Source organism: Corticium candelabrum, chromosome 16 (genome assembly GCF_963422355.1).
Source record: "Corticium candelabrum chromosome 16, ooCorCand1.1, whole genome shotgun sequence".
Taxonomy (NCBI): domain Eukaryota; kingdom Metazoa; phylum Porifera; class Homoscleromorpha; order Homosclerophorida; family Plakinidae; genus Corticium; species Corticium candelabrum.
In genome coordinates, this window is record NC_085100.1 from 2,593,572 (window position 1) to 2,617,268 (window position 23,697).

At 42.0% G+C, this 23,697-nt stretch overlaps 1 protein-coding gene and 1 long non-coding RNA gene across 7 annotated transcripts; both read left to right on the plus strand.

The window, feature by feature from the left end:
- The first annotated feature begins 2,053 nt into the window (after positions 1-2,053).
- On the plus strand, positions 2,054-4,573 carry LOC134192122 (uncharacterized). 6 transcript variants are annotated; one of them, XR_009971896.1, is made up of 4 exons: positions 2,054-2,233; positions 2,521-2,622; positions 3,820-4,222; positions 4,284-4,573. It is a non-coding gene; the product is annotated as an uncharacterized LOC134192122 (long non-coding RNA). The 6 variants fall into 6 exon arrangements; XR_009971898.1 differs by having other exon boundaries at positions 3,820-3,923; positions 3,977-4,573; XR_009971900.1 differs by having other exon boundaries at positions 3,820-3,903; positions 3,977-4,573.
- A 1,056-nt stretch (positions 4,574-5,629) lies between these two features.
- LOC134192500 (uncharacterized) lies at positions 5,630-23,697 on the plus strand. Its single transcript, XM_062661238.1, has 31 exons — positions 5,630-5,652; positions 5,714-5,757; positions 5,813-7,177; positions 7,239-12,260; positions 12,443-13,396; positions 13,466-13,557; positions 13,621-13,809; positions 14,147-14,302; positions 14,358-14,561; positions 14,617-14,718; positions 14,774-16,042; positions 16,102-16,271; positions 16,332-16,476; positions 16,549-16,656; positions 16,722-17,018; positions 17,081-17,452; positions 17,515-17,645; positions 17,713-17,864; positions 17,919-18,071; positions 18,127-18,322; positions 18,389-18,750; positions 18,819-18,982; positions 19,049-19,166; positions 19,228-19,317; positions 19,398-19,490; positions 19,547-19,789; positions 19,860-20,279; positions 20,345-22,576; positions 22,632-22,877; positions 23,025-23,169; positions 23,237-23,697. The coding sequence occupies exons 1-31, from the start codon at positions 5,630-5,632 to the stop codon at positions 23,544-23,546; spliced, it is 15,567 nt and encodes a 5,188-aa protein (XP_062517222.1). The 3' UTR covers positions 23,547-23,697.

A 23,697-nucleotide genomic window follows, 5' to 3' on the forward strand; every position in this document is an offset into this window, starting at 1 on the left:
GTAAAGGATACTACCTGGTTAATGGGGTACTGTATTTTGGGGCACCGGATGTTTCAGGGAAGAGGCGGTTTGGCTGTGCCACAACACCTGGGACAGCAGTTGCTCGACGAAAACCACGAGTAAGTGTTTGCAGGACACTTTGCAGCTAAGAAGCTACTATCAAAACTTAGTTTGATGTACTACTGGCCTGGCATGAGAGCAGATGTGTATCGCAAGTGTGAGAGTTGCACCTGTGCAGGGGTAAAAAAGAAAAGCTTACCCACCACTGAAAAGCATTCCTGTTGTTGGGCCATTGAGTGTATTGGTATGGACTTTAAACAGATGGATGTGAGTCGTCATGGAATCGTTATGCCTAGGTGTTTCAAGATTATTTGTCAAAATGGCCGGAGGTGTATCCAGTGCCTGATAGGACAGCACAGACAATAGCTCGTTGCCTAGCTGATTTGTATGGAGGCATGGTGTCCCGGCTAAGATTATTCATGATCGTGCAGCAGAGTTTCTTTCAGATGTATTTCAAGAAACAGCACAAATACTAGAAATTAAACAATTACCAACATCAGGTGGACATCCTCCGACTAAGGGACTCGTAGAAAGACTGAATCAAACGTTGAAGCAGGTGCTATCCAAGGTAGCCTCTAAAAGGGGCAAAGACTGGGACGAGTTACTAAAAATGTTTTAGGTCCTATTCTTTTCGCATACCGGACAGCTCCACAAACATCTACTGGGAAGACACATTCACGCTAGTGTATGAAAGAGACCCCAGAGTTCCCACAAGCCTGGAATTCTATCACCCGTGTACTATTCCCGCAGTGGTAGCTACAGATTATGCCAAGAATTGTGGAAGGAAATGAAGAAGGCCCGAAGCGTGGACCACAAGATGATAAATTGCTCACAGAATAACCAAACGTGCCAGTATGCCGAGAAAGCAAAAGACCCTGCTATCCAGAAAGGTGACATTGCTAGTATGCTCAAGGTGGAAACAAGATTTAAATTGGATCGTGCATTTAGAGGCCCATACAGAGTACAATCTACTACGCAGACCAATATTAATGCTATTGTCAGACCTGTGAGTGATCCTACTGTTGAGGAAGTATATGTCTCACTACAGAGGCTTTCAAAATGCCATAATGGCCACTTGGATGTCACGCCTTGGATGCATATGGGTCATGGGAACGAAGACGGGTAAAAAGGACATCGTATGGCCTACCTTGTGTCAATGTGAACGTGGAGGCAAGAGATACGGTCAAAAGAACCAAGTGTGGAAGATAGATTATACGTCGTCCTGCCCGATTTCAGGAATGATGGCAGATCACCTAGAGAGAGGTAGTGTTGATGTACAGACCCTATCCGGGACTCTACCAGATCCGGGACTTGAGAGTAGTTGATAGTGTAGTTTTGTCTGAAGCGGTGTATTTCGCGGGGTTTTGTGTTCTTTTGGTATTATTCTATTGATTAGAGATATTATTACCTGCAGACTGCTGCTGCAAAGAAAAAACGACTCAATGATCATGAGCATGCGCCACCTCTTCTGGAGATCTAGAGTAGCAAACGGAGACAGTGATCTAGTGTTGTTGTGTTAGCTAGTCACCAATAAACCTATCTCAGGTGCGAAGTTGCCTTTGCGTTTTTCATGGGGGAGGTCGTGTCCGATGAATGATGGTGCACGTGGTGTCCGATGTACAGGGTCGCAGAGTAGGATAGCATAACCGTTTCAAGCCTTTGGAAGTCCCGCGTCTGGAATCACAGTCTTTACTAATCCTTCTTACTGTGGGCATCAACAAAGCTCAGTCTTACTTCGTATAATTCTTGCACGGCTGTCCGCTGATTGATGGTGTCCGATAACAGGGCGGTGCTCTCTAGTAAATCGAGGAGTTGCATGATTCCATCAATAACTAGTGAGAATTAATAGTCGTTCAGTTTCACCATTGCAAGCTCTAAACAGAAGTGAAAGTCATAAACTTACATAGCATAGTCACTAAGTGCATGGTTCGTAAAAGTAAAAGATCTACACTGTAACACACGATCACGTAAATTGCGCGCATGCGCCAAGAGTAGGGTGAGAGATGGTCATCAAATATGCCGAATAGGGGAGTAAAAGAGAGATGCTGGAAGCATTTATGAGAGTACTGTGCGTGACTGGAAGAACAAAGGAAAAACTGCTAGCTAAATAGCTAGACAACATCGACACTCGCTGCATAATTATCAAGAGAGGTTGTCTGGAGAAGGGGGGAAGGTGAGCTTTATTAATTGCCAGTGTAGCGTCTGTTGAACACAAGACAATAGTGCTTGCTCTCGATTTGCACGCGCGCTCTTGTAGATAATTGAATGCATTCATCTACACACAGCAGTGCATGGAACCTTGAAAAATACATGTCTAGAAATTTACAAACATCTTTAGATATGAAATATAGTCCATACACTTACCAATCAATTCTCTAAGTGAAAAGCAAGAAACCGGTTTGCAGTTAGGATAGCGTTGCCATGCTTTTAGTTGTTTAGTATCTGAATATATTCATTTAGGAATGTGTTAGACATATGGAGTTTATCCAAGCACATCCAAAGCCTTGGATTCCAGTGGATGATCTGACTGCTGAACATCAGTCGAAAGCAGAATTATTTCTGGTATGTATGTATGTATGTATGTATGTATGTATGTATGTATGTATGTATATATATATATATATATATATATATATATATATATATATATATATATATTTAGTAGTATATGTTTCTATATTTTTATAGGTCCCACATGTGTGTGTGTGTGTGTGTGTGTGTGTGTGTGTGTGTGTGTGTGTGTGTGTGTGTGTGTGTGTGTGTGTGTGTGTGTGTGTGTGTGTGTGTTCTGTACGGTTCTAGAACTTGACAAGTTCTCTAGAACCAGACATCTTGTTCTAGAATCAAGGTCCACGACTCTTCCATTCATTTTAAATTTTAAATTTCAATTTAGCACTTTAATTTTTTATCAATTTTTTAGCCAAAAATAAAATTTGAATTTGGCAAGCAAATTTCTATTTCAATTTTTGGAAAATGATTCTCTGCCCAATGGCCATCTGGAACAAGTTGTTCTGCCATCAACTCAGCTGTAACAGTTTAGTTCAAATAGTGTTGCTGGCCCTAGTTATGGCTGGTGCCAAATTGTGGCCCCAAAGTGGTCTCTGGTGCCAGTTATTTAATCTCGATAGTGATATTAGCAAATTGACTCAGTCCAAAACTCGAAAAATTGGCAAAGTCAAGCAAACTACTATATATGGTGCTCTTAGATCAATGAATGCATATGCCAAGTGTATGAAGTCCAAGACTCCCATGCCAGGCCTGGTGTCACAATTTTAAAGTCTGGTGCCACAATTGGCACCATCACCATGGCAATGGCATTTCTGATTATACGTTTTGAAAGCTGTAGCAGCTGTACCAAGCATGACAAAAATAATGAGCTAAGATTTGTGCATGCGATAAAAAGGAACAGTTCTGGAACTTGCCATTCAGTTTTAGAACCAGTCATTGAGCTCTAGAACTTGTCATCTATATATAACTAGATAGCAGTTCCAAATCTGTATGGAACATATATGGTATATTTCAATATAAAAATAAAAAAAGTAAAATATATAAATTAGTAAATTAAGAGACACTTGTACATGCACACACACACACACACACACACACACACACACACACACACACACACACACACACACACACACACACACACACATACACACACACACACACACACACACACACACACACACACACACACACACACACACACACACACACATACACACACACACCAGTCTTTTCTTTATTGCATTACAGGTTTTTGGCAGGTCTAGAAACTATTGAAGGCATTTCTACCAAAGATTTTCAGGATGCTTGGACGTCTCTCTATCCTGAACCACGGTACATATAACCAAATAAAGGTGCATGGTTTGTATACTTTGATTCTTGGGGTATTGTGTAAGTGATTTGACAGGCCCAGTGCATTCTCCTGGTTCTTACACAATATGGACAAAGCTCGTGATCCTGGATTGACATTTAGTACCCTCGAGGAAGCACTAGTCAGACGAGTAAATGTTGATATTGATGTATGTAATGAATTGTTGTTTAAATTGGCAATGAAAGCATTTGTCTTCAGATTGACTATCTGTTTTTGGCATTGGATGGAAGAGGAGGAATAGAAGCTGTTAATCTAATAGATGATGGAATACGATGGTCTGTGGTGAAATTTAGTTGAACCGATGTTTGTTCAACTTTGCAGAAATGTTTGATTTGTTTGTCAGGAATGGAGTAACGTTTGATCACTTGGGAGTTAGTGTTATATTGAATGTTACTAAATGTTAACAAATGAGACTGAGAATACAGAGAGTACAGAGTGACTTGCCATTGTTTGTATCCAGTGGTACAAGTAAGAAACCACTTGTTATAGTGCTAGATTGCATACCTTTAAGTGCTAATTTAATATCGTGACTTTGCAGAGGATTTATAATCATGATGATTACAGTAGTAGTTGCATTCTGTTTGCTGACTACGTTACAGTGTCTTCTGGAAGGGTCAATATTGCATGTTTAGATTTTGTAGAAGAATATATTGATGGTTATTTGCTTTCACCTTGATACATTGGTAAATGTAGGCTCAAGTCAGCGAATTTTCGTTAAACATTATGCAGGCACACTGGCCTTTAAAGCTGAGTGGTTGTTGATTTTTTGTTCATATGAACATTAGGAGCAAATGCAGATCCATCATATTTGTGTAGAGCTCGAATATTGCTGTAGCTGTAGGTCAAGCAATTGCTTGTGCATGTGCATCTGCTGCAGTTTGGGAAGTGATCAGTTAGACGGTGACGATTGTACTTACAATGGCTTGTCTACTAGGCATAATTTCTATTTTCACTGTGAAACACGTGAGAACTCTCACGGGTAACCTACATGACGCAAACGCGTGGGGAATCACACAATGGCCTGCAGCTTTTATACATTACGCATATATATACAACGTCAACGCTAGGCAATAGAAGATCAGAGCACTTCTGACTTTCTCTCTCTCTCTGTAGATAAGTTTGAAGTAAACCGTCAATTCCCTTTGCTATTCCAATCTGCGGTGTTTGTGAGAAAGATGAGCTTCTCTATAATTAGGTTCTACGTTTGTTTGTTTGTGGGTGTTTTCCACCATTGACTAATGGCGTTGTACTGCGCAGGAGTTGTCTGTGTAGGATTGACCCTTTGGTATTATAATTGCTGAGGCTCCTTGCGCTTGGTACCAACTGCATCTTGCCTAGCTTTTAGCTAGCTAATTCCAAGTGTGACCTTCTGCTCTGTCAGAGTTAACGTTGTCGTTGTGAGTAAGAAACCTGTCTGCCTAAATAGGAGAGCACGCGTATCATTACTCATTATTATTGATCTTTTTGTAGGAGTGATCTCCAGCTCTAGTCAAAGGTTCACAGGTTTGCTGCAGCTGTAGAGCATTTGCAATGGCAAACCAACAGTCTTCAAGGTGATTAGACTTGTCTAAACTAATGTGGACTCGACAAGTCGGCCACAAAGTTGGTTAATGTATAACTTGCTTGTTATCTTATTTTGTGAACATGAAATGCTATTGTTTACTCTGAAATTGCTGTGTGTTTTGCGACATGTCCGATGCTGTGAACATCTTGTGAATTGAGTAGCTGCACGTGAGCACGTTCTCATTTGACTAAGTATTTTGTTTTGATTAGGCTACGACTGGTTTGGGTTGCAGCAGTTGCGGTACTCTGTCAAGGTAACAAACTTGCCACATTTTAGACATTTATGGTATGGTAAAGTGCTACAAATAGTGTGCAGTGGAACTGAGACGAGTATCGGTGGGAAATACTCTTCGAGTTACACTTTGACGCAAATCAATGGACCATATGCTGTCACCAAAGATCTTGTAGTGAGTAAGGGAGCCACAGTAACAATAGAGGCTGGTGTAGTCCTCAATTTCCAGGCAAGAGTTCGTCTGATCGTCAATGGCACACTCATTGCTAAAGGATCAAAGGAAGCTCCTATTGTTATGTACCATAATGCTACAATTGGTACCGACACAGGACTCATACGTCTGGTGGGAGGTAAGAATTCAAGAGAAGGTCGTGTTGAGGTGTTAAATGGTCAGAACTGGGGGACAGTATGTGATGATTATTGGAACACAGACAATGCAAAGGTTGTTTGTAGACAACTTGGATTTGGAAATCCAATCGAAGCGTCCACACGACGCTTTGGTTCAGGGTCTGGTGTTATTGGATTAAACAATGTGAATTGTGATGGTGTGGAGAATTCATTGCTAGACTGTCGTGCCGACCAATGGAACAGCAGTAAATGCAAACACTCGGAAGACGTGGGCGTCGTTTGTGGAGCAGGTAGTGTTGGATTCTGGGGTGGCATTGTGTTTGCTAACGACAGTGTGACCGGAACAGTTGTACGTAGCGCATGGAAGTACTACAGTAATAGCGTACTTGAAAATGTTGAGATCATGAATGCTGGTGTGGCTATTGATACTATCAGACGATCCCAACCAGACCTTCAAGTGCCGGCAATCACCATCATGACTGCCAGTCCATCAGTCACCAATGTGACTATTATGCATAGCAGACAGGTTGGAGTTCGTTTGAATGCAGTTCACGGAAATGTCAAATTTGTTGGTTTATTGATTAAAAACAGCACAAGTAGTGGCATTACTGGATCGTGTTCTTGGCAGTTTGCATGCATTAGTTGCCAGGTAACTGTTCGTGGTGGCAGTGGTATTGATGTCACTAGGATACCTCTAAATCTTGATCTCCCTGATGTTGCTATGGTTCAAAGTTATTCTTTGGATTATAAAGGCTCTGCATCAAGCAATGTTCAATCATTCAGTGTTGGGATCGATGGCTTTTATGTTAATTTCACTGAAGCTAGTGCTCGAACAAACTATTACATTAGAGGTTTTGAAACAATGCCTGGTTATGGACTCTCAATTTTTTTCCAACGTTTGAAATTAAACAGAAACAGTATCAGAATAATTGATGGTGTAACTGGACAACAAGTGTTGTATTGGTGGTATCGCTCTGCTATTCCATCTGGAAGCTTGTCTCTTACTTCTCATCAGTTGCTATTCTATATTGACACGGATTACAGATACGTTATATCAGGAGATATTCTTGCCTATATAGCACCATACAAACTGAGTAAGACATTAATTTTGTATCTGACTGTATTTGTTTCATGTGCAATTTGTTTGCGTGTTAGGTGATCGTCTAGTCTCCATCGACAACAGCTTTGTCGGTGGAGTTGATGGTTTAAACAGCTTGTTGTCAGGAATTCGCTTGGCAGGATCTCTGGGAATTGTACACATTAACGGGTGTCGTGTGTTGGCCGCAAGAAGCAGTGGCATTCAGTTAAGTGGATCTGCTAGTGATGTGGTAGTATCAACTACAAGAGTAATCAATGGCACAACAGCAGGTTCTGGTGTGGACCTTAATGGTGTTTATCTGAGTTTGTTAGATTTGTCTGAAGTGCATATTGAGGGATACAATTATGGAGTGAATGCAAGGACATACAGCCAAGCTAATATCTCAATAGACAACTCACAGTTCAGGCGAAATCGCTACACTGGAGTTTATGTTTGGTGGTCACAACCATACATCTACAATTGGCCTCTGCTTTCTAACCAAAACTTAGAAATCACTCGTTCTACATTTGCAGATACTGTCACTAATCAAGGCTTATATGTTTATGCGTACAACTCGTACACAACTGCAAGTAAACGAGTTCAAATCTCTGACAACTTGTTTGAAAGGAATATGGGTGGTCTGTATTATACACACGGCAGCCGTCATGTGACCAGCAACATACAAAGGAATACTTTCATCGACAATAATGGTGGTTGTTGTTCTGGAGCAATGTATGTTTCAACTCAATTCTACAATCCCAATTATCCACTATGGGTGGACATCATTGATGGAAACCAGTTCTTACGTAATTCAGGAGAGTATGTCGTCAAACTGCAGACTTCGGCATCATTTAGTTCCTCTTATCAACTGGGTTCTGTGGTGGTATTCAGAAATAACAACATATCAGATAGCTCTGTTTTGCAATCTACAGTGTCAAACACTCGAAAGTCAACTCCACATGCTGTTCTTGATATTGTGGGTACCACGTTTGTGACTGCTTACCACAACAGGTTTTATAACCCAAATGCTACGTTTGACCTAGCACTCCAAGCTGAAAGCATTTCATCTTTGGATCAAATCAATATTACACTAAACTGGTGGGGTACAGCTAATGAAGTGAAAATTCAAGAGCGAATATTTGACTTCGATGACAGTAGCAATTTGGCTGTTGCCAGATATTTTCCATTCTTACTTTCTTCTTCACTTTCTGATGTAGCAAATTCTACTCATCCGAGGATGAACACGCCATTCATTAATGCTAACAATGAAATAGGAGGACAGTTGGCAGAAAATATAACTCTTGCTGCCTTCCGTAGCCCATATACTGTTACACGTGATGTTACTGTATTGCCAGCTGCTGTATTGATTATTGAGGCGGGCACTGAGTTGAGATTTCAACCAAATGTGGGAATGCTGGTTGAAGGTCAACTGTTGACTAAAGGTTTATCCAATCAACCAGTTATATTCACTCGCTTTCAAAGCTCAAGTTCTTATGATAATGGATCGTTAATTGTGCGGTTCAGAGATGGAAGATATTATAGCACAAGCGCTCGTGGTATTCTAGAGTTGAACATTGAAGACACGTGGTACTCAGTATGTCTGAACTCTGAACAGCGTCCGGACTACACATCTATGTCTGCATTAGCTAGGGTTGTTTGTATGCAACTTGGTTATGACAGTGGTTACTTGAGCAACACTTACTGGTACCCCACTTTGGGCGAACCTGTTGTACTCAACTTCTGGTGTCCTCACAATGCTTCTGTGGTCAGTGACTGTACATTTAATAGAAGCTCCTATTCAGCACAGTCAGACTGCCTTCGTGTTGCTTATCCCTCTTGTTACAGATCAAATTCATACCAACAATCTTCAGGATACCATTGGTCAGGAATTCGTTTTGCTCCTACTAGTTCTGTTCCTTTAGCTAATGGTGTACATCAAGTTCCCATGTCACGACTGAGGTATACTGAGATTATAGGTGCCGGTCAGTGGATCTACAAGACTGTTCCTGCCATACAAGCATACTTTAGACCTCCAGAGACAATTGGTGTAACAATAAGAGATTGTGCTTCTACAGGAATGGAAGTTAGCTATTTGCATGAAGAGGCTAGAATTACCGGTTTGACAGTTGTGAACAGCAGGGGAGATGGTGTATCTGTTAGAAGACCAAGAGGGAAAAACTTGACCATTGATGCAATAACAGTTCATAATGTGACTGGCTATGGCATTCGAGTATATCGTTACAGTTCATCCCTGAATGGCAACACAGACTTTCAGTCTATTTGCTCAGATGTACACAACATATCCATAGATCCTGAAGATGGAGCTTATATTGGCATGTCTCAAGATGAACACTTACCTGGAATCACTTGTTCTGTTGTTCTCTATGGTCCTCCTAACACAATTCTTTCTGTTCGATTGGTGACGATGAGACTATATAATGATGATCGTCTCACTTTGAGAAATGGACCATTATCTTCTAGCCCTTCATGGCTGTCATTTAGTGGCTACCGTTCGTCACTGAATGATCCATATCTTTCTTCTGGAAATGTTATTTTTGTAGAGGTCACAACTGGAGGAAAGACTGGTGCTCCTGGGTTTAGTTTACACATAGAAGCTCTGTCATCTGCTCCTGGAGAACCGTTTGTTCACATTGTGAATAGTGCTGTAACTTCTAGTGGGTATGGTGTTTACATTGGCTCACTCTATGATGACACTGTGATACACAACGTCACCATTGTTGACTCTGCTCAGCATGGTATTTATGTGTCGTCACAATATGGCTTGATGACCGTTTCTAAATGTCGGGTGATCAATTCAAGAAGCACTGGAGTTTATCATTCGTATGGTCGAAAACAAATGAAATTCATAGATAATCAACTTACAAACAACTCTCAGGGAATGTTTATACGTCCTTACTATTACTCTTATGACAAATGTGGCATTCAAGTTTTAGGAAATGTAATAGTAGGTTCAAACAGAGAGGGATTGTATATCAGTGCAGGTGGAAGTAGCTCCTGGAATACACAGAATAAGTGTCCATGGGAAGTTTCAAATAATCTATTTGAATACAACAATGATGGCTTGCTGGCTTACTCATACAATCAGAGAGGTTTGCATTACGCATTGAATTTTACTGAAAATGTGTTTAATGCCAATAATGGCACAGCATTGAGACTAGACAAACGAGGTGACTGGTATGGGTTGATTACTGCTAATCAGTTTCATCATCATGCAAGCCGGACTGGAGGATCTGTTTTAGTGGAGGGAAGAGTTGAAGCACTGAATATAACAAGTAACACTTTTAAGTGGAACGGTGGCAAGTATGTAGTGAGACTAGCGTTGCTCAACTTTACTTCATTTCCTGTCGTTTTCAGCAGTAATGAATTGTCAAATAACTACATCAACGAAACAGATACAATACCATTGGATAATCGATCTGCCGTTTTGGTAGTTGGAATGTCAAATAAAGTTTTGATGAGAGACAATGTTTTTGATAATCCCGAGTCTCTGTTTGAGTTAGGAGTTGAGCTTCCTGTACAAAGTTCTACTGATCACACGATAGATGTTAGCTACAACTACTGGGGTACTGTAAATGAAAATAGAATTCGGGATCGAATTCATGACTTTGGCTACTGTTCTCGCTTGGCATCAGCAGATTTCTTTCCATATTTAACATCTGCAGTTGGGCTTCCAGTCTCGTCAACTATTTCTCGTTCTACTGATATTATTCGTCTCAATAGTATCATAAGAGGACGAGTATTGGCAGACACAGTTATTCCTTTATCTGGTAGCCCATATGTTGTAACTGGCGATATATCTGTGTTACCTGGGAGGAAGCTCACCATTGAGGCAGGAGTTGAACTGCGGTTTAGTCATAATACTGGCATCCTGGTAGAAGGACGATTGGTAGCCAATGGAACTGATGCCAAGTCTATTAGAATGACAGATGACAGCTTTTTTGGTTTAGTGGAGGAAGAAGGAAGCATTCGAATAGTAGGTGGACTGACATCGCTTGAGGGCAGAGTCGAACTGTTTCACAATGGAACATGGGGCCCCATATGTGTTGTTCAGAACCCCAATGGAAGGTATTATCGGACTAATCATGACTACTACAATACTCAAGTTGTCTGCCGTGAACTTGGTCATTATGCAAACTATCGATTTCCCTTCTCAGATCCATCATTTGGATTGTCTAGTAATCCAGCCTGGTTGGGACATGTACTTTGTAGGGGAAATGAAGCTTCTTTGAGACAATGCACAAACTATGTCTTACAACTGTCTAACTGCCCATATGGACAGCTAGTGGCAAGGTGTAGAGACACAGGGTTCACTTCTGCAAGCAGAGATTTGCCTTTATTGCATTGGACTGGATTGCGATTTGCAGGCAGTGGTCAGGAGATATCGACTATGAGGAACGTATTAATTGAAAGAGCAGGAATAGCCAATGGAGAGCAAACTTCTGCTATTTATGTAGTGGGAAGGGAAGTATATTTTTCTAAGGTACGTGTCACTGACAGCTCGTGGACTGGATTAACAGTGACAAACTCACCATCAGTCCAACTGTCCAATTGTCACATTTCAAGAAATGATGGTAGTGGTGTTCGACTGGTCAATACACCTGCTAGCTCAGTAAGAGGACTAACAAGCAAAGAGAACTCTAATCACGGGTTGTCACTGTCAGTAGATAGCCTACTACAGAGATTGTGGAACATACCTGTACCATCAAGTCATATTGTTGACATTTGCTCATATAACAGCATTCAATTATCGACTTCAATGCCTTTTTATCTGAGATTCAATGCTGATCCTATACAGAGAAATGGAGGATATCGCACGTGTACTGCATCTATTCAATCTGATGCACATCATGTTGTATCTGTACACATACTGGCTATCAAACTTAGAGAAACAAGTTCATATGTGACTGTGGATGGCAAAGATGTATACAGAAGGAGGGCAGTTCCATCTAACTTTCCTCTTCATTACACTGCATCAGTAGGATCATCTGTGAGGGTGCTAGTGTCAGCATACTTATACGACTATACCTATGAGCTTGGTCAAAACTATTTTCTAGCATACATACAGCGACATAAGACAGGCAAGTAACTCAATGTTGTATCTCCTTCACCTACATTCTGTTGTTTTACTGCATGTAGTCATTTGTCCATGTCTCTTATTTTTTGCTTATCTGTATTCTTGATTTACTCATTTAATTGCTTCTGGTTGCATTACTGTAGTTGGTCTTTGAGTTTAACTTTTGCAACTAGTATTGCTGATTAGGTTTGTCAAACGTTACGTCTCATTACTTCACCGGTTTGTCTTTGACTGACAACTCACTGTCCGGATTGGTCATAAACTCTAGCTTGAGCAGTTATGAACGATTTGACGTAACACTTCTGAATTCTATTGTGACCGATAACAACTGGAACGGCATTGATATCAATACAACAAGCAAGGGAATTTCCAACTATGGTTCTAATGTGCATACGTTTGATATCCAACGAAATTTCATCTCACAAAACGGACAGTTTACCACTGCCACGTATGGCTCTCGGTCTGCTGGTATTGCAATGCAGATTGATCGATCAAATGTCATCGTACAGAACAATGCCTTTTGGAAAAACAAAGGAGGAGCAGTGAGTTTGAAGCTCGACTCTGATGTTCATAAGAGCAATGTCTATCTGTTTGATAATGACATTGAACAGAACACGGCAGGTCCTACAGTCAGTGTATCTGGAAGTAGCGGTACGTCTGGTCCTTTAGTGCACGTAGTTGGCAACAGAATCAGTCATAATTCAGCTGGAATTCAATATGACACACTTTCAATTGATAATGTTGCTGCCAATGTGGTTAACAATACGTTTTTCAATGATACCAGTCGTCACGTTATAAGATGGGTTGTAGGTTCGCGGTCGTCTGCTGGTGGACAGCAGTGTGTAGACAATACTCTATACCTCAACATTGGACAGAAGCCAAACTATCGTTGGAGTGTGTATGCTGATGGAATCGGTCCTCAGTACATGCAAAATTTGTTTAGCAATCCATCCAATCTGTACGAGTTTGTGTCTGGAACGGATAGAGGACAAGGTCACCATGATGCTAGAAATAACTGGTGGGGCACACCATACTTGACACAAGCTGAAGCAATAGTTCGAGATAAGAATGATGTATCGAGCTCAGCATTTGTAGATATTAAGCCCATTGACAGTAGCAATCCTTGGGTGGCTCAATCAGGTATCAAGTTTTACTGAGGCTGGAGATTAAAAACTGATGTGACATGTGATGTCATTTTTGTGTTTGCAGCTTGTCCATTCGGCTGGGTTGAGTATAATTCCAGCTGCTACTTGTATGTGGGTGGCGCTCAAAGTTGGCACTTGGCTAATACTTACTGCCAGGTGATAATCCTCCAGTTGCTATTAGATTAGGTTGTGATCATTTATCTTTTTTTTGTATTGCAGGATCTCAGTTCTCAGTTGGCTAGCACCCATTCTATTTCTGTAGATGGGTTTTTGCAAAACGTCTCACCAATACCGTATGGTCTGACCAGCCCGGGTTTCTGGTTGGGGCTCTTTAGTGCAGCAAACGACACCTGGCAATGGACAGATTTCAGTCCAGTTGACTACACTTCGTGGGCTGATGGAGGAATTGTAGCAACTACTGGACAATGTCTAAAACTGGATACCACTGGTTGGCAATCTTCTGACTGTTCTTTGCCTCTTCCTTTTATTTGCAAGCAAGATGCATCAAGTGAGTGATAAGTATTTTTTGTTGATTTTTATAGCAAATACTAGTGGTCCATTCCTAATTAATTTGAGCGGCTGTGTTTGCTTGTCTGAGTTCATTTCTTGCCAACTTTCATTCTGTTAATTGTATTGTTGCAATGTACTGAGTGCATGGACATACAAGAAGAACCACATACAACAGACGAAACCTAACAGAGAATCGGTTTACTGCATAGGTGATTGTCCAAATGGTTGTTTGCAGCATGGATCATGTGACAGACAGACTCTGAGTTGTTTGTGCAATCGAGGCTGGAGAAGTGATGACTGTAGTGAATTTCACTGTAATGATGTGAACAGCTGCTCTGGATATGGTAATTGTGTTGGACCCAATCAGTGCCGTTGCAGGGTTGGATGGAGAGTAAGTGCTGTTTCCGTTCTTGTGCAATGATTGTGTGTAAGTTTTTAACATTAAGGGTCGGGCTTGTACAACTACTTACTGCAACTTGTACACAACTTGTCATGCCTGCAGTCGTCAGCCAGGCTGTGGATGGTGTGATGAACAACAAGAGTGCATTCCTGGTCTGTCTGATAAACCTGACAAGCAGCTATGTGCTAGCTGGTTTTATTACGCATGTTATTCTCCTGTCAGCAGCACTCAGTGTTCACCTAGAATCAGAGTGAGAATTCAGTGTTTGTGTTTGAGAGAGGTTGTGATGTAGTTGATGTTTACAGAATATTGGCTGTGATGCTTCATGTGATTCCTCTGTACCAACAACTAGCAATGAAACTTGCCAACATTGTCATGACATTGAAAACTGTTATTATCAAAATGCTGTAAGATGACTTGTAGTATTGCTATAACGGTTAGTGTATATTGTTATTAATTTAGAGTGCATGTCGCAGCTGGGATGAAGATCGCTGCCCGTATGGTCGAGTTACACCTGACTATGGCCAAGGTTCACAAGGTCCCAAAATCCCCAGTCACCTTCCATTTCCGTCATCTAATAATTTTCAGCCAGTGAAACGTCATGCTGGTAAACCTCACATTGATCGACGCTCTTCCGTTGACCTCTTTTCAGATATCAGAGTTGTTCAGCCAAATCAAGTGATTTTCAGAATGCTGGCAAAAATGACTGCAACAGGTAGTGATACAAACGAAGCTCTGTTTTTCACCAAACCACCAATACAATTGGTCCCTGGACGCATTCTGGCGAGCTCTCAAAGTGGAGGAATTTTAGACAAGGTTATTGCTGTGTCGTCTATTGGTACTTACCAAATTATCAAGACTATTCCTGCATCATTGGAAGACGTCATCAAGTATGCTGACTTCACCGAACAAGTGCAACTAAGAAGTCTCATTCATAAATCAGCCATAGAGCATCTTCCTGAACCGGATGCTCTACAGAACATCATCAGTGCCAGCACTCCTTCTCTTGAAGGCGCACCAATTACATATGTTGTTCCAACAAATGTTGCCATCTACAAATGTGTTGGAGACTATAGCAGTGGAACATACATGATTGTGCTACCCAAACAATCGGCTGCTACTCTTGCACTTGACAATGGTGAAGGGATTGTAAGTATACAGAGCTCAGGATTTATAGAAATTGTGCAGTCTGTAACCTCGTCTGGTGGTCACACATTTGTTCACACAACTCTAGCTGATTGCACTCAATCAAGAGCTCCTGTACAAGTCAAGTCTGACATCACAACTACTGGCTCTTCTTCTACATCTGTCACTCCATCAATAACTGGACTTGGTGGTGATGGAACGTTGGGTTTGTTGATCTACAAAGACTATTTACCTTCTAGTTTAGACATTTCTGTTGGTGATGCTGTGGTTGGCCGTCCAAGTGGTCCATTAGCTGGTTATGTCAAGAGCTACTTTGACTCTTTAGATGGTACTCTGACATACATTGAACTGGATTCAACAAGCGGTATAGGAAGACCTGCATGTCGACCAGACGAGGATCTCGGTGTTGTTATTGGTGGAGGGTTGGGACCTGTTGTGATTGGAGGAGGTCTTGTTAATGTTGATGGTCTTGACATCGGCCCAATTGATGAATTTGACTCTGACCCAAAAGGGACAATTGCAAAGACTTGGTGCAATAAAACAGGAACAACACCATTTGTTCTTCATCAAATCATCCAGTCTCAAGTATGTATGCCACGTATTATCCACAGTAGCATTCAATAGACAATTTGTTTATTTTACAGATTTCTACTGTAGGCGATTTGCAAGCTGAGCTAAAAGTTGCTTATGCCCCCGACCTTGTGATGACTCTGAGAAGCAATCACACTAGTCCTTTCCTGTCTAAGATTGGTTTTCAGTTTAGCGGTGAGGCAGTGCTGGGCACCAAGACAAAAGTCAATGTTGACTCAACAGGGTAACTTGTACATATCAGTCTCACAGCATGCAGCTATTGTAAACAATCATTTGTGTTTAGTTCAAGTAACTTTGTTGGGCCGGTAGGAATAGAGGCGACTCCTGCTTGGCACCAGTCGTCATCATTCTGTATAGACGTGGGTCCCATCTGCATTCCCGGTCGTCTTCTATTCTCTGCCAACTTTTCATTTGCTATTGATTATGCAGTAAGAATTCAATCTTGCATTTTGCTTGCTGATGGCCTACGTATAACAAATATCGATATCCCTGTCTTGTAGCTGGCTAGTTCTGCTCAATTTGCATTCACTCAGGAATATGAATCCACCGGGATATTGCAGGTGGGCATACAGTGGCGTACAAACATTGGGTATGAATACGACAAAACGGTGAGTCTTCCAATTTGAGGTTAATGTATTTGGCGTGTCCTATTCAATAGGTTGGTTAATATTAGGTAAATATGAAAGCTCATCAAGAGCTGCCTTCAGGAACATTTACCTCTAGCAGCCAAGCTACAGGTCGATCTGCTTCATTTACGGCAGCATTAGTTCCTTCTCTTGGAATAGAATGGCCACTTACCTATACATTGCCTGACTACATTGATACTCTTGTCCCTGTTTTCATTGCGAGTAAAATTGGATCAAGTTTCATTGCCTCTTCTGTATCATCTTCATTCAGTGCAGACTTTCAACCAAAACTGGTGGGTCAATGGAAAGCAAGCGAATGCACAGACGGCTGTGAATTTGATCAAGTGAGTTGATGATTTGTACTGATCAGGGCGTTTTGATTTACTTTAGTATGGCACTTCTGTAGAAACTGGGCGTAGATATCCTGGCAGGGATTGAAGAGGTGGGTGCTTCAAGTACTCTAGACTTGCGCTACCTCAAGTCTTCAAAGTCTCTTCAATCATGGAAGTCAGCAGAACTTGTAGACGTCGTTACCGGCTTGTGTTTACAACAGTTGTCATCTTGTCCTTGCAATTGCCCTGGGAATGCCCCTTGTCAAAGCTTTAGCACCATCAACTTGTGTCAAGCTTGCGCATGTGCCGGTACTCCATTGTGCTCATGTGTTCAACCTTGTCCTCCCGGTACAATAGAAGATAAGGATATAACAGGAACGATTCGCTGTAGATGTCGTTGCTCAGACTTTTTATTGGCTGATTTGAGCATAAACGGCACTTGCCAGGTAACTGCATCGCATTTACTAAGTTCGTCACTTGACTGAATATTATTTATTATGTCGACTAGTGTGGCTGCACCTGCAATGATGGTAGCGCCAGTGTCATTAGACCAGATGGGCGGTGTGATTGCTCTTGTAAGTGCAACAACTGTGAAGATTCTACCCTGGGACCGAGCGGATGCAACTGTCCCAATGATATGTAATTTTGTTATGAATTGTAGTTTATATACCCTGTCATAAAGACATCGGTTATTGTTTTGGTTTAGCTGTCCAACTTGTGCAGAGGGTTTGGAACCAGTTTGGCAAGATTGTGTGTGTAGTTGTCAGTCAAAGCAAGGACGAGGAGGATTACCACCCGTTTGTGCTGATGGCTGGAAGGGACCATTTTGCGATGTACCAGACTGTAGTCCTTGGCCATGTGAGTATCTCTAATTATCATGAAATTTGTGTTTTTATTTACTTGTTTTATTAGTTTGCTCTGATAACGGCAATTGTACAATTCCATTTGGAGACAGTGCAGACAGGCACCCGTATTGTGTTTGTGATGAGCAGTGGATAGGATCTGGATGTCACATAGCCCGCCCTCGACCAGGTGGTGGAGATCCTCATTTACAAACACTAGACGGTATGAATGTGAACAACCCTACATGTTCTAGTTTCTAATATTTAATGTATTGTAGGTATTAGTTACGACTTCTTTGATATTGGAGAGTTTTGGTATTGCAAGAGCAAACGTAACGACTTTGGCATGTCGACACGATTCTTTAAGTATCAACGCGCCTCTCTCATCGGAGCTGTAGCTGTGAAAGCAGGTTTTAGTGTAGTCACTATTACAACTCCTACTCAAGCAAGTTCTACTGATCTACCATTTCTTAGGTTAAGTTGAGTAATGTTAGTAGTTGCGGATACAGGTTATTAAATGTTCTTGTTTAATTTTTGTAGAATCAATGGCGTCTTGGTTGTTTTGACTAATGGCTTGATGTTGGATTTGGATAATGAGCAAGTGCACGTTGAAGCCGTTCTGTTCAGTAATGGTAGCATGGAAAGCAGCAATGACAATAGTGGCAGTAGTGTAGCTCTGATTGCGTTTCAGTATGCCAGTGGTGTCTCTGTGACTATCGATGTGCGTTACAGTCCTGGCATGCAGCGTCAATTCATCAACATACTATTCTCACCGACTGCCTCGTTCAAACGCTCAACTGAAGGTTTGTGCGGATATATGGACGGAGATATGAGCAATGATCTGGTGGGATCCAATGGACTTTTATACAGCAGAACAAACATACTTGACTTTGCCAAATCATGTTAGTTATTATAAATATGAAAGACTGTGACACATCAAGAATCTAACAGACTGGGTTTGTATTTTTAGGGCGAATCGATACAACGTTTAGTGGTTCTGGTTTAAATGGCACGTGGTCATGGAATCACTCCAACTTCTACAAGGATGACAAATTGGACATTACGTACACTGATCCCAACTTTGTTCCTGCTTATAATATCAATGACTTGCAATTGGATTCTACTATCATCACGGTTAGAATGTTTTGTTGAAGGCGAGACTTAATTTTGTTATTGAGTTTTGCTGTGGTATTTCTGCAGATGGCACGATCTGTGTGCTCTCAACTTGGACTGAGTGGAGTGAGGCTTGACGAGTGCGTTTTCGATGTTGCAGTGACTAATGATACATCACTGGCAGAACAAGAAACATTCCAGATTGGTGAGGAAAGGCTTTCACTGTCAGTTTATACCACGACAGTAAGAATGGGTTTGTTTGGCAGGGTGTCCAACTCAATGTTCTGGCAAAGGTCGCTGTGTCAATGATTCTTGTGTGTGTCTGGCCGGATGGTTTGGAGATGACTGTAGTACAGGTAGTTATGACAAAACAATATAATACATTAAACTGTACAATACTATTTTTGATTTACAATACTGATTGTATTACGTGTAGGATCATGTGCCAACTGTAGTAGAAATGGTGAGTGTGTGTCTGGCTTCTGTCAATGTCATTTTGGTTGGGACGGACCTCACTGTGATATTCCAGGTATTTAGCACAAATTGATATATTGATCACCGGTTGTAAGCAGGAATTGTCTACAGCAACTTGCTATGGAGTTGAAAACTGCACGAGTCCTTTACATGGTCTGTGCAAGGCCAAAGATGTGTGTGAGTGCACACCAGGATTCACAGGGATCACGTGCAACGAGAGAGCTGTGTGTCTTAACGTGAATGAATGTTCTGATCATGGAGTGTGTGTTGATCATGACAAGTGCAAGTGTGATGTTGGATGGGCAGGAAGCAACTGTAGCGTCTTCTCGTGTGAAGCGAACGGATACTGCAGCGGTAACAGTACTGTACCTGACTATTGATTTGTTGTTGATACACTAAAATATCTCCGTGTGATATGTGATAGGTCATGGTTCATGTGTTGGTTTTGATGTTTGTCACTGTGACGTCGGTTGGGGTGGTAGAAGTTGTGCTCTTCCCCTTTGCACTAGTTTAAACGATTGTTCTGGAAACGGAGACTGTACATCTCCTGGAGTTTGTAGTTGCTATAATGGTTATACACGAGACGACTGTTCTGTTCCTGACCGCTGCCCTCGACTCAATGATTGTTCTTCTAACGGTTTGTGTGTCTCACAGAACGGAGTGGATGTGTGTAGATGTTTTCCAGGTTATAAAGGACGAAACTGCAGCGAGTCGTCATGCGCAGGCAGAAATGATTGCTCTGGTCACGGCAAGTGTATCGAAGTGGATCTGTGTCAGTGTGATTATGGATATACGGGAGATGATTGTAGCAGTTATTCGTGCGAACGACATCGATTCTGTTCGGGTCAGTCTACTCTATTATTTTGAGCGCGTTTTATACTAAATTCTGGTATATTGTATATTGTGAAGGTCGTGGTCGTTGTGTGTCACTGGACAAATGTACGTGTGACAGCAAGTGGAGCAGTGCAGCGTGTGACGTGCCCGACTGTTCTGGAGTTAGAAACTGTACCAGTTTGACTCAGGGAACTTGCATCGGCCCAGATACGTGTTTATGTGCAGTTCAATATGATGGCAGCGACTGTAGCATTTTGGCTGGGCCAAACATCAACCCACCGGTATTTACAGAGTCTGTTATCGTCGTTACAGTGGCTAGTGATTCTCTAGTGGGAACTCCCGTCTTAACAAAATCAGCTACAGACAAAGACTCGGGAAAGAACGGTCGTCTTACTTACACAATCATGAGCTCCAACAATGATCATTCCTACTTCAAAGTTGACCGCAACACGGGACACGTCAAGACAGCCAAGTCGGTCAGTGACCGGCAAGGAACATTACTCGTTTTCACGCTGACTGCAACGGATGGCGGGGTACCTTCTCTTGCTTCTTCAGTAAAACTGAAAGCTTCTATCTTTCCACCCAACCAATATTGTCCGACGTTTAGTGAATTTCCTAATACGATTATTGTGTCTGAATTGGCTTTGCCTAGTACTTCTGTTGTGAATTTGACAGCAACTGACTTGGACGGTAAGGACACTTCCGACGGCAATGTGACATTTTCACTCATTGGGAACAAAGATTTCTCAATCGATTCTCAGTCTGGTGAGATAACAACTGAGGGGATGCTGACTGCCGAAGCTTACAGTTTGACTGTCGTTGCTTCTGATCAAGGAAGTCCACAATGCAACAATAAAGCCATCATTAACGTTCGCGTCCATTCTACTAACACAGCTCCTGTTTGTAATCCTTCAAGTGTGGCTACTTCATTGCCTCATGATGTTGCTGTGGGTACAATTGTATTCGAACTGCGGGCTTTCGACCCTGACAATGGAAGTGATGGACAACTGAGCTCCTACATTTCCAATTTTAGATCAACATTCCTCAATAATGTGTCTCCTTTCAGACTCGTTGAGAGAAATGGTGTGGTCTATGTAGAAGTCACGTCCTCTCTTGCTCAGCCTTCTGGAAGTAGCTCAGTCTACTATGATGCATTTTTTCAAGTAAACGTACGGGACTCGGGAACACGGCCCAAGTCATGCAGCTACTCTGCAGCCGTCGTCGTCACGCAGAGGTTTCAATTTAGACATTTAATGGTATCTTCTGCGCTGCATGAAGATGTGACTAAGGGAACCGTTGTTTTAACGAATCCATCTCTGCAGCTAGTGACCAACGTCAGTAATGTGAAATATGAATTGTTCGACGCTTATCATCTTCCCATTGACATCAATCCTACAACCGGAATATTAACGGTCTCCAAGCCACTCAACTACGAAGGAGTTAAAAACTACAACGTGAGCGTTGTTGCTAAGACTGACCAGATACCGGGAGCATATGCTGTCGCTTCTTTATCGATAAACGTTCAAGATGTGAACGACAATCCACCTCGATTTTCCTTTTCTCGCTACACTGTCTATGTCCGAGAAGACGCAGCGGGAGGAAGGAGACTTTTATCTCTCACGGCTACAGACGTAGACTCCGTTGGAGGTCCTGTTTCATACACTGTCACTTCAAAAACTCAACAGAACGCCAGTAGTGTGTTTGTTGTCAGTCAATCGAATGGAGGTGTTGATTTGACATTAGCGAGAGGAGAATTGCTGAACTTCCAAACGACTCCGTTTTATGAAATCGTTATTAAAGCTTTTGATAGCGCAGATGCACGTTTGTTTAGTGAAACGTCAATTCGTGTTGTGGTGGAGGCGGTCGTCTTCTCTCATCCCTTCTTTATGGACCGATTATACCGTGCGGAAATATCAGAAAATTTACCAAATGGCAATTTGGTACTACACGTGGAAGCTCTCGTTAATGACAAGTCAAGTGGCGCGGTATCATACAGACTGACCGATCAACGGTCATCACCGACAACGAAACGTGTGGAGGCATTCAACATCACCGACAATGGCCACATTCAAGTATCCGACTCATCTCTGCTCGACTACGAGAACGTGAAAGAAATTCATCTTACCGTGATTGCATCTCTAGCGGGGACGCGCTTGCGCACAGCCGAAACCGCCGTCATCGTCTCACTCGACGACACCAATGACAATCGTCCACAATTTACGAGTCAACAATATACCGGCACGATCTCTATTGACGATCCCGTTGGCACGACCATCATCACTGTATCGGCAACCGATGCAGATTCTGGTATTAACTTATTCTATACTTTCTACTCACTTTTGTATACTAACATGTTTTACAGGTTCCAATTCTATGGTCACATATGATTTGGTAGTGGGAGACGCCGATCAACCAATAAGTGTGACTTCATCTGGTTTCGTCATTCTCAGTCGGTCTCTCGATTCCAGCGCATCCGAGCGATACCTGTTGACGGTTGTAGCACATGATGACGGTCAGCCGTCTTTATCCAGCACCGCTTCTGTCCAAGTTACCGTCCAGTGTTCCTCCTCCGGTCGGTGCCCGCTGCCATCGCAAAGTTCAGAGTCGGGTAAGGGTGACCCCACGTACATTTGAAGTCACACACTGTAGAGCGACGTCGTTTTTGTTGATGATATGATATATTAATATATATTTAGATTCGGCACGTTTTATTGAAGTAGAACACGAGTGCTAAGGATTGGTTTGAATGTTTCAGGTGTATCGCTTCCGGTTGTCGTTGGAGGGTCCGTCGGTGGTGTTGTAGTGATCACTGCCATTGTGATAATCCTTGTTCTTGTCGTAAGAGCCCGGAGAACAAAGAAAGGAAGCAGAAATAGCAACGAAACGGCAACTCCGCTAAAGTAATTTCTTATACTGCAAACGTCATGTAATCAAATTTTTAATGTAAATTTTGTTTTCTAACGAAAGAAGTGCTAGGTCTGTTCGCGAAACGAATGTCATCGAAAATTATGCCAATCCGTTATACCAAAAGTCACATCAAGATGAAGAAGACGTCGAATATGAGAGTCTGGACGACACTAGGAGGACATCTAGCGCACCGCTAACGCCACCGGTTACGAGCTTTGCTGAAAACGAGTACACCGCAGTGAGATATGACTCTCAGCCCGAGTATCTAGAGATGCGTTCTCCAGAGGATGGTATGGAGGATCAGCTGTATGAGGATGTCAATACGGCTAGATACGACGCTGTTTATTCTAATGCCGCCACGCGCCTTTGAATGTTTGAGTCGCTGCTTGACTTTTTGATTGTCTTTTTACATGTCAAATTGCTCTAGAGAGCGTGAACATGGTTATTACTATGTATCCGGAAGTGGAATGCTCACAAACGGAAGTGCGTATGTCTGATAAAAACACATTATTTCAACAGCA